The sequence below is a fragment of the Lactuca sativa genome, chromosome 4, assembly GCF_002870075.4.
Source record: "Lactuca sativa cultivar Salinas chromosome 4, Lsat_Salinas_v11, whole genome shotgun sequence".
NCBI classification, from domain to species: domain Eukaryota; kingdom Viridiplantae; phylum Streptophyta; class Magnoliopsida; order Asterales; family Asteraceae; genus Lactuca; species Lactuca sativa.
Window position 1 is genome coordinate 201,419,580 of NC_056626.2, and position 14,744 is coordinate 201,434,323.

A 14,744-nucleotide genomic window follows, 5' to 3' on the forward strand; every position below is an offset into this window, starting at 1 on the left:
TATACATAATTGCTTTTCTTAAAACACAAACCAATTCATTTCACCTTATTTTTTCTAATATGTAACACACCATATTTTAAGTATACAATGTATTCAAACTTTTACTTGATTAGTAGTTACCGGTGCTATAGTACACCTTTCATATTTGTCGCTTTTGGTTCAGTAGTTTTGGAATTTAGGTGTACTTCAAATTTCAAACCTCAAACCTGTTTCTTCTCTTTGTTCTTAGCGGTCAGTATACGATGCATATGCATTTGTACAGTACAACATCATTACACCATTAGTAACAGCATTGATGCTATAAATAGCCAATAAGCCAGGATACGTGGCCACAATACGTAGTGAGATTTCACATGAAAACAGTTGGACACAGTCTGCAAACATCATTCATTATGGAAAACAAATAAACAACAAAAACTGAAAAAAGCGGTGCAGCATCACCACATACAAACACTGACGACTGATCATCTGCAAAAAAAAAGCTGACTTTTTTAACTGACTACCATGTGAAAATGAAGCCATAGCTTTCAATTCCACAATCGGAACCCTAACCTAACACCTACCATGAACAGCTAAGCGGGTGGTTGGGTTGAACTTTAACACCACCGCATTCTACCGGTTTCCGCCTCTCTCCTCCACCCAAAAAACAGAGGAAGATGAAAACCAGTTCAGAGTTCACAGCGACCCTATTCTAAACCAACCACACACAACAAACAAAACAAAAGAGCCTCTCTAATACGAGCTCTTTTGTAGGCTTGCCATCTGTTCGACGAAATGTCTAAGTGAATTGTCCTCCGGTGAATGTCTGACCAAAAGACCACCCGGCGGGGACGGCGTTGTTGCAGATGACTGTGTGGCCATCGCTAGTGGTAACCTTGAAAGATAAAGCTTGCCCATCAAGATTCGAGTTGCTCTGCCAATTTTGACCCCAATTTCTCGACATGGGAACCCACCCTGTTCTTGAACCTTTGATCGCAACCGCTTTCACGTCGCCTGCTCCTCCGACGTTCGTTATCAACACCAAATTGAAGTACGAATGTCCATTCACGGTGAACCTGATCCCTCCCTTCTTCACACAAGGTACCCTGTCAAAATTCGCGATTTTTTAATTCCTTCATGATTTTGCATGCAATTAGAGAACAAATTAAGACTACATTACACGATTACACACCTCTTATAATGAACAGGAACAATTCCGGCTTTATATTGAGCGATTTGTTGGAAAATAGGCTGAGAGAGGTCGAAATGATGTAGCGGAGGGTTACACCATCCACCGGCGTTGTTAGGTAAGGCGTTGTTCGGAGGACAGAAATTAGTCGCGGTGACGACGATAGATCCAGGTCGACACCATTTTTTTTCACCTGCACATTTGATTTCGAAACAAGCTCCACAACTCATTCCATTGTTGAATAGAGCTGTACTTAGTGCTGCTGTGTTTGTACCATACCCTTGGCTGTATAAGTTTCCATATCCACAAGCTCCACCTGCAAATTAACATCCCCAAAACCATATAGTTTGATCCATTTTCTTAAATCGGGAAATAAGTGTCGGATTTTAGGGTTTTAGAGTTTTACCCATTGTGCCAGAAGCGTCGCCGCCTCCATAGAACGTAGCATGAGCTTCAATCCAACCTCCATTGTTGCCATGAACCATCGAGACGAATGAGAGAATACCCACCACTAAAAGCGCAATTGGAGCCATGTTTTCTGTATAAATTAAGAAAAATGTTATGAAAGATGAACTTTTTAAGGTTGGAAGATTGTTAAAACTAAAAAGGGAAATGAAATAATGGATAAAAGTTATAGCTTTCGAGAAATACATGGAAGAGAACGAAGGGGATGGTGGTGATGAATGTGAAGAGTGATAGAGTGGGGTGAAATGTGAAGGGGGGTATAGGGGTATAAATAGATGGTTGATAGGGGTAATTAAGTAAAAGCATTATATAGGTTTTTTTTTAATATATTTTTTTGTTTTATTTTTGCGAAGTTAAAGACAATTTAAAAATGGCATTTTCTTCTGTACAGATGTAGGAACATGAAAACGCCAGGTGGCAGTGGGGTCCATGGTCTTACGTGAAAGAAGGAATCCCTAAAATCCAAAAGCTCAACAAACTTTTATTACATCAAAAGAGGTTTACGAAAAAGCACATTTTCTTCTGTACAGGTGTAGCAACAAACTTTTATTAAAGAATTTAGTTCCTTGTATTTTTGTATGAATCACATTGGCATTTGCCACCATGTACATTTCATGGCAAACATTGTAAAACATTCAATAAAATTAATAAAATACAAAATCTAATGAAAAAAAAAGTCATAATATTTTACCTTAATTTACGAAAAAATCTTAAACTAAAATTTGTTTACGAAAAAGTATGAATTGCCGTCAAAAATGACGATTTGATGTCTTTTAAACGGTTTATCGGTTTCGTTACTTACATGATTCCATTAAAGCCCAATTATTTTACCCAGATTTATGAATAAGTTTGAAACTAAAATTTAATGATTATTTGACCATTTTGTCTATGTAACATATATTTTACCGGTTTCATTGTTGGGTTGGACATCTAGTCTTTAAACGAGCTAATGAGATGGATAATTTGAGTTATATAATGTTATGTTTACCATAAAACTTGATATTCAGTTATACTGTATATTTTTTGGAATATAAAATCATCCAACGAAAATTACAATAATTATATAAAATAGCAAAAATTTCGTCATTTTTAAGTTTATGATAAATTTCAAATTGTCTATCTAATCTTATGTAACCTAATACATCTATCTCATCAGACACCATCTCATTTCCCGCCCTTGTTTCCTAGAAACACACATTTTGCCGATTTTATTGCTGACATGGATATATAGACATAAATGAGTCGATGAGATGAGTATAAAATTTTACGGTAAATACAAAATTATATAATCCATTCTATCCATCCTATCAAATCATTTAATGATTATGCGTGCATATCAGAAATAAAATTGTAAAATATATGTTAAATGGAGAAAATTGTCAAGTTATAATTAAATTTTGTGTTTTATTAATTTTATTGAATGTTTTACCATGTTTGCCATGAAATGTACATGGTGGCAAATGGCAATGTGATATATATATATATATATATATATATATATATATATATATATATATATATATATATATATATATATATATATATATATATATATATATATATATATATATATATATATATATATATATATATAATCCGTGCTATATATAATTTTATTTGATTTGTTTTGCAACAAAAGATGGTATTCATAATATAAAAAAAAGTTGTCTAAAGTTTAAAGATGGGTAGCGCACTTAAAAGCCAACAATATTTATGAAAATATAAATAAATAAATAAACTCTTCAAAATTAGTTAAATTGCAAACTAATTTTGCAATTTCGAAATTGTTATAATAATAATAATAATAATAATAATAATAATAATAATAATAATAATAATAAATAGGTTCAAAACTAGGGGTGGACATATTAACCGAAAAACGAACTACAACCAAATAAACCTATATAACCGAACCATTACTAAAAGACTTATGCGGTTTCTAATTTTTATTAACTGAATATATATGGTTCGGTTATGGTTTTCATCTAAAACTGAACCACTATAAACCGCACCGAATTGATAATATTAATAAATGTTTTTTAATATAATATAATATTAAACATATAATATGTAATTATATCAAGAATTGAAAATTTAAAGGGTAAACATTTGGAATTAGATAAGATATTTAATCTTCTATCAATACAATTACAAATATCCAATTATTCACTTTTTATAACAATAGACTTATGTTTTTCAGTTTTTATAGAAAAAAATATTTTTATTTTTTATGTCATCTTTGACCATTATGGTTAACCGATATTAACCACTAACGATAATCATTAACGGATTAAAACCGTTAACCAAAACCAATATTAACCGCTACCCAATGGTTATACGTTAACCAATTGTAATGATTATGGTTCGGTTTTGACCAATAACCGAACCAAACCGCCCCATACATACCCTATAACAAAGTTACTTCAAAAATTCTAAAAACTTCATATTTGTTCTTTCTACGTCTAGCTTATGTTTCGAACTAAGGTCGCGACAAGTTTCAAACTTGTTTTTTGTGAATATCCATTGAAATAATATAAAGTTATATTTTTTATGTTGAAATGACGATATAAAAACTAAAATTGGGAAGAAGAAAAAATAATGACTTTGTAGTAAGTAGTCATTTTGACATTTTCTTACTATTTATAAAAAATAGTCATTTTGTGAATATCCTTGCAAACTATTATTACACACATTTCTCTGTATCTTGTTTAGTAATCTTAGTGGGCACCATTTTAACACTAGCTAGAATTTAATTGACATGTTGAAATAACATTTTGCATAAATTTTGAATGTCGATGATTTTTGACTCATCATATGCATTCATTGCATGTTTAGTAACTAGCGTCCAAGACTCTGATCATTCAATGTTATTTCCCCCGACTACAATACGACCAAATCTTTCACACTTCAAAAAGATCAGGAAACTACGATCGAGTAATGAATTAATCTGTTATATACTCTTGTTTAAATAATTAAGATTTGATAGTTTTTTTAAGTACGACGGAATTAGCAGATTTGCTTTCTAATTTAAAGTTAAACAATGGCATGATAGTATAGTGGTGGGTTAGTCGATAGCAACATTGGAAGTAACAATCGAAGAATAGGGTAATGTGTAAGCAAGTTTCCTAGGGAAAATAAAAAACGACTAAATTTGACTTTGAAAAGTCAATTTCATATTTCGAATTCACATGGGTTGAAGAACTATTTCGAAAGATGTGATTATTTTTCAAATCGAGACTATGTGCTTCTGTTACTGTAGCCCATAAGTCGTTTTCGTTTTTCTTTGCTAAATCTGTTTTGTTTGGGTTTACGACTTTTGTTGACCGGTATGCTGTCAAATTTTTCTTTGGCGTTCACTAAAACAAAGTTGGATAATTGAAGAGTTATTCATTAAAAATGATGATTTACTACTTCATTTTCATTCCCCATACTCTCATTTTTAAATATACAATGACCATCAATCCGCTGCAATATCTAATAACCCTATTCCACTTCAACGAAAAGAAAAATGAATTGTGAAAAGATCGCAAAATTTTTGTAATTTGCATTTGTTGATAGGCATGACATATTGGCAGAATGTTCGTAAGGTAGCAGTAGTGTAATTTGCATTTGTTGATAGGCATGACATCAGTTATCAAGATAGGCAAGATGGGCAGGTGTGGATTAGTGTTAGGATTATGAGTGTTTTCGTGAGGGATTTCTTCAACAATTTATGGGATTATTGGATTTTTGATGTTTAGTTCTTTTCAATCGATTGGTCATTGTGTTCTTCGTCAACAACTGTGATCGTTCGAAGGTTTTTAGCAGTAATTGTTGTAGGTACAACTCGTGTGTCAACTTTTTGTCGAACTCTGCCAGTTGTGTATAAAGGTTTTCGTGTGAGCGCATCCTTGATTGTTTAGTAGCGGAATTGTTGCTTCTAGTAGACTTGGGTTTGGCAATTGTCTTTGGATACTAGAAGTTCGATGTCGGAGCGACGTTGTCCGATTCTTCATGTGTGACCTTGTGTCTACATAGGTTTCAACTTTGGGATGTCATGACGACAGGGATGGTATATGGCTCAAGGTTTAGACAACATTTTGGGTGATTTTGGAATTTTCCTCCGTATTTGAAAGTTTTGTTGCGTTATTTGGGCATTATTGAAGATATGTTCAGTTTTGTTTAAGGTTTGGGATTTTGTTTCGGTTGTTTAGGAGAATGTTTGTGTTAGCGGTTGAGGTCCATCAATTAGTTGGATCTTATGACACCTCACCCTTCGGGTAAGGTTGTAATGAAGAAGGAATGCAGTAAATATAGGGTGCATTATGTGTTCTCCTTGGGCCTTTGTAATCTTTGTAGTTCTTCAAATATTTTGTCAGGGTTGCATATGGATTGAATAAGATAGTCTGAAAACTCTTAGTCCGTCTTTATGGCATGGTTCTCGGCTGATATATTGGTTTCGAGTAGGAACATGCAGTCAACTGTCTATCTTATTTTATAGCCCTTTGCAACCATGTTATCGACATGCCTTACGTCGGTAGCATCCTAGACTATCGAAGGGTTTGTGTGTTTTAGAATTGTATGGCTCACGTTGTGTTTGGTAGGTGCTAGGATGGATGTTGACTTGTTTCTTGTTCGTCGGTGGGATGATGGCCGTATGCCTATAGGCCCACTGAGGTGTTGGTCGTGAGTCTCCATGCCCGCGGTTGGATGATGGGAAGAATGGTGTGGTACCATGAGCTTCTCATTCCAATTATTAGATGATGTCACGATGTATCGTGAACTAATGTGGATATGAATTATGTGGATGAGACCTTTGGGTCTTCGTTCGTTAGTCTTCTGGCATAGTTGGGTGTTTGAGTTGTAAGGAAATACTACTAGTGGCTCAGTAGCCAACATGTTTGGTTCGAGTATTAGTAGGATGTTGACTTGCTGAAAAAGTCATGGTTGTGTATCAGTAGTTCCTTATTGAGTTATTACTAGTGATGGAGTTCGTAGGGGGTCTCTTGGACGATCTATCACGTGGTTGTGCACCTAAGTTGGGATGAAGTATGGACGCAACAGTGGATTTTATTTCGTCCACTGTTATGCTTGTGGGAGAGGTGGGTTAGTAATAATTTTTCAAGAAGTCAAGCGTGCATCTAAGGGCTATTGGTCATGAATTTCCAAATTGGAGGATGGGTTGATCATTATCGTTAGAATGTTTCGAGTGCTCATTTTAGCATGGTATGGCAGTGTTTGTTGTCATAAGGACTAGGGGATGGGTATGTCAGAAAAGCGATCATAATTTATGAGTATGATTTTTGGGGTTTCCGAATAATAGGTTTGTGGTCTTGTGAAGTTTATCGTTCGGTTTGATTTGTGAATACCGTAGATTCGAAAGTTGTAGTGAGTAGTCGAAAGCTGTGTCTTTAAGTTTCGTGTTTGTAAATAGAGAAAGTTTAAGGACTTTCGTTATCGTATCTATTTAGAAGGCATTTTCAAGTTTCGCATCGTATTGTCAAGTCCTTGTATTTTTTGGTCTGTGATGTACCCTATAAATAAGGTAAGTACTTAGGTGCTAAGGTAACGAACACTCTCAGAATATTTTCTATACTCTAAAACCTTTGTACTCTTCCAAACGTAATCTGAGCTAAACAGATCTTATTTAGATCTCGGTTTTCTTTATTGCTTTCAATTATTCAATTGTTTCAAACACTTATTCAAACACTCTTCAATTGGTATCAGAACAGGAATCACCACTGTGATTGAAGAATTTGAATCTTGTTTTTCAGCTTTTTGAGTCGATATTTCCAATTCATATTTCCTCAAAATTGAAAGTGACCAAAATTGATTAATAGATTATGCTATTGTTTTTGTCAATCGAACTTATAATCATCTCAATTTCTTTTTACCAAATTATTCTTTTCATCAAATCAAATGGCTAATCTTAATGTGAACACCATGATGAACAATGCGGATCTTCTAGGACTGAAACTATGATTCTGATGCTGATTCTTGAGTTTTATGATTAGTGGGTTGATCGAATGGAGGACTACCTTAACGACATCAATGAAAATTGTAGGGATCTATCAATTAGGGAACTTATTGTGAAGATAGGGTTCAAGCTGTTGGTAATGTCGGAGCAGTTGGAGACATGGTAACGCAAGCAAACAACTAGAAGGATTGTGATAAGAAAGCTCTTCGTGAGTTGAGAGTTACTCTTCCTCATGTCGTCTACAACTATGTTCGTGGATGCAAAAATGCTAAGGAAATATGGGATACTTTGAAAGAGAAGTATGAGGGAAATGAGAGAACGAAGAAAAGTATAGTGACAAAATATTTGTCTCAGCTTGCTGAATTCAAGCAGAAAGATAATGAAAGCATTGAAACGTACTATAACAGGATGAATGATTTTATCTTCAAGTGCAATCGATAAGGGGTGAAACGTACTTCTCTAGAATTTAATCTTACTTTCGTTTATGAACTCAGAAAAGAATGGCGAAACATATGCTTGATGATCAAGAAACAAGAGAATTTTGATACTCATTCGCTATTTATATTCGTATAATATTCTTAAAACGCATGAATCAAAGGTAATGGAGATTGTTGAGGAAAAAAAGTTGAACTATGGTGGTCCAATGGCGTTGTTGTCGAAAGAAAATGTGAAGGAAGATGAGTCTGAGGTTGAAGCGAAAGAAGACGGGGAAGGATTTCTGATAAATTTTGATGATGAAGTAGTTGTATAGTACTTTAATAATAAGGTGAATAAGTTTTTCAAGAAACCAATATGTGGAAATTTCAAGAACAACTTTGAAAATAAACAAGTGTCGAATGGTTGTGTAATTTAGAATGTGATGTCGGCAATTGAGAAGAAAGTAGATGAGAAAAAGATTGAAGTGAAACTGAAAGGAGATTATGGCTACAATTGCAATTACTATAATGGCCATGATCACTTGGCTATGGATTGTATGTTGTGAAAGATGGAAGAGAAGAAAGAGAAGGTGAAAGACGAGGCTTATTATGCGAAAAGACTGAAGGAAGTTCGTGCTTAAATGAAGAATCTTTCGCTAATGGCTAAAGGAGGTGATGAGAGTGATGAGACTTATCAAATATGGTCATCTAGATCTACTGATGAAGAAATGTGTCATCCTACTCATGGCTTGTTATTTGCAAAGTATGAAGAGGGTGAATCTTGTGAGAAGAGATTGTTTGAGAAAGATGTGGAGGACAGTGATGAGGAATTGGAGGAGTATGTGAAATTTGATGAGGAAAGTGACGAAGAAAATAGGGAGACCATTGGGAGATGTTTCGTTTCGACAACTCTAAAAGCTCCAATGACTACAAAGGTGCATGATCTTCTAATCTCATTTAATATTTCTTTGAATTGTTATCATACTGTTTTATGTGAATTTGACGAAACTTGCTCTTACTTGAATAACATGCTTATTTCGATGACTAGTGAAGCAGAGACATCTAAGGCGTCCCTTTATGAAGCTCGTAATAGGTTGGAAGAAAAGAAAAGTAAAATAGAGAGTTTAGAGCTTTTCATCACGAATCTTATGTGTGATAGGGATACTCTTCGAATGGATAATAAAATGTTAGTCAAACAACGTAATATCTACTGTAACATGACAAAACGATTGTATGGAAAGCTAACTGATTTTTATCATTCTGCTGACATTTGTGTTGAACAACATAGGAAGTTGTTTCCCTTCATTAATTTCAAACGAGAGTTAGTTTATGAGACTACTTTCAATTGTGAGAGTAAAATAGGTGACTACGCCACCATTCCTAAGGATTCATATGCTTATGGTGTAGTTAACATAAACGATTTTTTAGATTCCGATGAGCTTGTTAAAATTGTGAATGAGACCTTGACTAAAAATGAACAAATCAAAATTTTGAACAAGACCGAAAAATCGATACAAAGTACTTAACAAAATTTTGCTGATATGATGATCATTATGATAATATTAGTGAAATCGAGGAAGAGGAATGCATTGATTGCTCGAAATTGTCGATCATTAATTTGACTTCGTTGGCCAAGGACAAAGATAATGTTGATTTAAATGCGAAATTAAACGACGAGTCTTCTTCAACAACCAAAACTTGTGATTCTCAAAAAGAGAAAGTTTTTGTAGAGGATGTTATAAATAACGAAAGTGATAGTGACAATGATTCATGTGAAAAGAAAATTCATCGAGTTGTGGAATCTTAAGTGTATGATGATACAGAGGAATTCTCAAAGTTTTGAAAGAAAAGGGAAAACATTATTTGGAAGCAAATACTATTCTTTATCCCACGTGCATTAAAGGTCTTCCAAATCAGGTTTTTGTGACGAAAGGAAATGCTAAAAAATTTGATCCAAAAATAAACTAATTATTGAAAAAGGACAATCAAAATGTAACTGATGAAGGTTTTTATTCAAATTGGAATATGAAAGAAAACAAGTTTAACAAAAGATCACATGTTTTTCAATGACAAAAGAGTCAAAATTCTTTTTCCAAAGAAAATGAAAAAAAAAATCTAACAAATTTTGGGTCATGAAAACAGAAAAACCAAATGTCGAAAGCAAAACTGAAGAAAACAGCGAGAAATTTTTCCCTAATGATTCTAGTAATCAAAAGGCGAAAACTCATTATTTCAAAAAGAAAGAAAAATCAGTTACACAAAAAGTTTCTTTTAGAAATCAAAATGGAAATTTTCGAAATCAAAATGAAAAGGTTGAGAAATCTGATTTGAAAAATGAAATTTCTCGATAGAAAGCACAAAACAAGGCTTATTGGAAGAAACAAAAGGAAAAGCAGAAAGCAAAGTTTTTGAGATACATGAATAAACAAAATTCTAAAAAGAAGTTTGCACAAACTTCAAAAATTCATACTTCAAAATATGTCTCTCAAAGTAATTCGAATAATAGACAAAGGTATGTTGAAAATAAAAGTGGTTTTTCACCAAAAGTGAATGTTGATCGAAAAGCGAATGAAAAAAGGGCGTGAAAATTTCAAATCCAACAAAACATAATGAAGAAGAAAATTTTCATCAAAATTATGTTTAGAAAAATGTTCTAAAGATGAAGGATTTTCAAAATAATGAAATGAAAACACAAAATCATTTTCAGAACAATAGATAAAAGAATTTTTCTCAATATTGAAATTTTTTTTCACAAAGTTTCTCGTTTTCGTTTTCAAAATCGATACCAAAATCGCTTTCAACAACGACCATAAAAACCATCATCACAAATGAATTTTACAAAGATGACAAATGTCGAAAAGTGAAATGTACCATTCAAGCTTGATGGTCCAAATTTCCAAATCCTGATTTGAAGCAAAAATCGAAAATATCTTTCTTCAAAGGCAGAAATGATACGAAAAATCTTAATCATTAGTTGGAGGAAAAAAGAAGAAAATTTTAGTCGATGAAGTATTCTCAAACACAAGTCCAAGAGGCTTATAAGATTTACTTATATGAATCTTTAAGTGGAAGTACTTCTTCTCAAGAATCAGTGTCGAAAGTGTTAAAATGGAGAGAAGTGAAAGCAACGAAAGTTGATGTTTCTCAAGGAAAGGTTGAAAAAGAGAAACTCAAAGTTGAAACTTCGGCATTACATGACTACATATCAATGCCCAGAGCCGACGAAGTTAATTTAATTGACAAACTTAAGACTAAAGTTTGTAGTTGGATTTTTGGTTTATCATTGCACACTAAATTTCATGCTAATGCCTAAGGACCCAAAAAGTATTGGGGACCTAAATCTCTCTAATTGATTGTAGGTACTATGTGATGAACAATATAATGAAAACTGGTATGTTGGTAGTGGATGCTTGCGTCACATGACTAGGAGGAAGGAGAATTTGAGAGATTTTCGTTCGTTGGAGAATGTTGAAGTAGTAAAGTTTGGAAACAATCAAAAGTGAAGAGTTAAAGGATATGGGAAAGTTGAAAATGGAAAATTCACAGTGAAACGAGTTGCGTATGTCGAAGGGTTGAAGCATAACCTGATAAGCCTATCTCAATTTGTGGTTGGAACAGGAAATCAAGTTCTTTTCAATGAGGAAGGAAGTATTATCTCAAATAAAGATACAAAAGAATTTTTGTTGAAGTTAAAGAGAAAGGGTGATATGTTCACTCTCGACATAAAACCTATAGTGGGCATAGCTTTTGTGTGCTTACTATCGAAAGCATCTTCGAAACTTAGTTGGATATGGCATCGACTTCTTTCTCATCTTAACTTCAAGAATTTTAAAAAACTTGATCTTAATGATCTTGTTCGTGATTTGCCTATTTCGAAATTTGATAACGATTCATAATCTGATGCTTATGAACAAGGAGAAACAACATCGTCAAGGTCATCCAATCACAATTGATTCAAAGATCAATGAACCGTTGGAACTTCTTCACACCGACTTGTATGGTCCTTCGATTGTTTTGTCTCTCAATAAAAAGAAGTTCATAGTTGTTATTGTTGATGATTTTTCATGATTTACTTGGGTTTTATTTCTTAGACCGAAATCGGAAACAACTCAAGTGATGATCGATTATATCAAAAAAATTGAACTAAGTTTGAAAAAGAAAGTTCGTAAGATAAAAAGCGACAATGAACCGAGTTCAAAAATCAAGTTTTAGATTCATTTTTGAATGAACTGGGAATTTCACATAACTTTTTATCTCCTTGCACACCATAACAGAATGGTGTTGTCAAACGTAGGAATCGTTCCTTGTGTGAAGCGGCTAGGACGATGCTTACATATGCGAATTTGCCACAATACTTTTGGACAGAAGCAGTCTTGACAACTTGCTTTATGCAAAATCGTTCTTTTATTCATCGTCGTTTCAACATCACACCTTATCAAATCATCAACAAAAGGAAGCCTAATGTTAAATTTTCCATGTTTTTGGTTGCAGATGCTTCATAATGAATGTCAGTGATAATCATTCCAAATTTTAGACAAAAGCTTATGAGGGAATTTTCTTGGGATATTCACACAATTATGTTGCTTATAGGATGTTGAACAAGAGGACACAAAAAATTAAAGAAACATTCAATCTCACATTTGATGATTATTATGTAAAGAGGATTGAACAAGAATTTTTGAAGAAACCGATAATCTCTGAAACTAATGAAGAATCTAAGGAAATGCTTAATTTTGATATTTATCTTGATTTAATTTGGTATTCTTGATAGGTCAATTGATGTTGAGGTCGCTATTGAAGACAATCAAGTTCCCGAGGCATCGAAACACTCTGATGATTTTACACTCACTAATGAAGAAAATTCATCATAAATCTCGAGAGTCAATATTGAAAGAATACAAAATTCGACTAATGGTCAAGTAGAGGGGGGCACTTTACTTCTTCATCTCACAACGAAAGACAAAATTTGATTCCTCAATCTTAAGCTGAGGGAGAGTTATTGAATTTGCATACAAATGATGAGAGTGGTGGGGGGGGGGGGCTATTGACTATTCAAGCTGGTGTTGAGGGAGAGCATCAGACAACGAATCCATTGGTTGAAAGGGAGCCAAGTGGAACGAATCATGATGAAGATGATGATCAAGGTAACAAATTTCTTGATACTAATGACAATATCTATTTTTCAGATGAATTATCAGAAGCAGAAGAGACATATGAGGATGCATTTTTAGAGTTTGATCCTGCCTTTCCTTCAAAGGAGAAATGGACAAGGGATCATCCAAAAGAACAAATTCTTGGTGATCCAAGTTCAAGTGTTCTAACCCGAGCACATATTCGAGCAAAAAAAATGAGGTTTTAAATGGTCATCGGGAATTTTATATGTTTAATGTCTTTATTTCTAAAATTGAACCAAAATAGTCATGAATGCATTAGAACATCCCGATTGGGTTGTTGCAATGCAACCTGCGTTGGATGGATTTGAACGAAACAAGGTTTGGAGGTTAATTCCTAAACCTGATGATGTTTCGATTGTTGGTCTCAAATGAATTTTTAAAAATAAAATGAACAAAGAAGGCAATATTGTTCGAAACAAAGCTAGATTATTTGTAAAGGGTATAGTCAACAAGAAGGAATTGATTATGAAGAAAAATTTTCCCCTTTCGCAAGACTCGAGGCTATACGAATTTTCCTGGGTTATGCACATCATAAGGATTTCGACGTCTACTAGATAGATGTAATGTGTGCATTCCTTAATGGTGCTCTTGAAGAGATAGTCTATGTTGAACAGCCACCCGAATTCGTCAATGATAAGTTTCCTAATCATTGTTATATTATTGACAATGCAATTTATGGGTTAAAACAAGCACATCATGCTTGGTATGCGACTCTTACCAATTTTTTGAAAATTGCAAAATTTAAGCAAGGATTAGTTGGTCCCACTTTATTTCGTAAGAAAGTAGGGGATCATCTAATGCTCATTTAAATTTATGTCGATGACATTATATTTGGTTTAACTGACCCTTCGTTGTCAAAAGAATTTAAGGAGCTGATGAAGAGTAAATTTGAAATGAGCATGATGGGGAAGATAAATCATTTCTTCGGTTTAAATATTTGTCAAAGCAAGGAAGGGCTTTTTATTAATCAAGAATATTACACTCGAAATCTGCTTGAATGATGTGGAATGGCGAATTGCACAAAAGGTAAAGTTCCCATGGCAGTCAGCACTCGCTTAGGTCCTTCTTTGGATAAGCCTATTGTTGATCTCAAAACATATAGAAGCATGATCGGTTCGCTTTTGTATTTAACTTCAAGTCGACTTGATATAATGTTTTTTGTGTTTAATTGTGCCAGGTATTAAGCAAATCCAATAGAACCTCATCTTATTGATGTGAAAAATATATTTCGCTATCTACATGGTACAATGACTCTAGGACTATGGTATCTGTCGAAAACATGATTCTTTTTTCAAACTTTCTCAAATCCGGATTTAGGGGGATGTCAATTAGATCGAAAGAGCACTACCGGAGGATGTCAATTCCTTGATGGGAAACTTGTGAGTTGGCAGTCGAAAAAGCAGACGTGTGTATTAATTTCGACAGCTGAGGCTAAATACATTGTTGTTGCGGCGTGTACATCTCAAGTGATTTGGATCCTAAGTCAACTACATTACTATGCGATTAACATGAAGACAATTCCATTATATATATATTGTGATTCTCAAAGCACAATTTGCATATGT

The 14,744-nt window shown here is 33.7% G+C and overlaps 1 protein-coding gene across 1 annotated transcript; it reads right to left on the reverse strand.

Annotated features, from left to right (window-relative positions):
* Positions 1 to 363: 363 nt before the first annotated feature.
* LOC111877762 (expansin-A15) lies at positions 364 to 1,898 on the reverse strand. The gene is made up of 4 exons (XM_023874274.3): positions 1,820 to 1,898; positions 1,575 to 1,706; positions 1,172 to 1,484; positions 364 to 1,085 (listed from the first exon to the last, which is right to left on the reverse strand). Exons 2-4 carry the CDS (start codon positions 1,699 to 1,701, stop codon positions 779 to 781), a joined length of 747 nt encoding a protein of 248 aa, XP_023730042.1. The 5' UTR covers positions 1,702 to 1,706; positions 1,820 to 1,898; the 3' UTR covers positions 364 to 778.
* Between the last annotated feature and the right edge of the window lie 12,846 nt (positions 1,899 to 14,744).

Bases quoted from the DNA above. Each gene is read 5' to 3' on its own strand.
- LOC111877762 (XM_023874274.3), bottom strand. From the start codon at position 1,701: ATGGCTCCAATTGCGCTTTTAGTGGTGGGTATTCTCTCATTCGTCTCG. The intron at 1,485-1,574 runs GTAAAACTCTAA...GTTAATTTGCAG, and splicing joins CGACGCTTCTGGCACAATGG to GTGGAGCTTGTGGATATGGA. The intron at 1,086-1,171 runs GTGTGTAATCGT...GAATTTTGACAG, and splicing joins GTTCCTGTTCATTATAAGAG to GGTACCTTGTGTGAAGAAGG.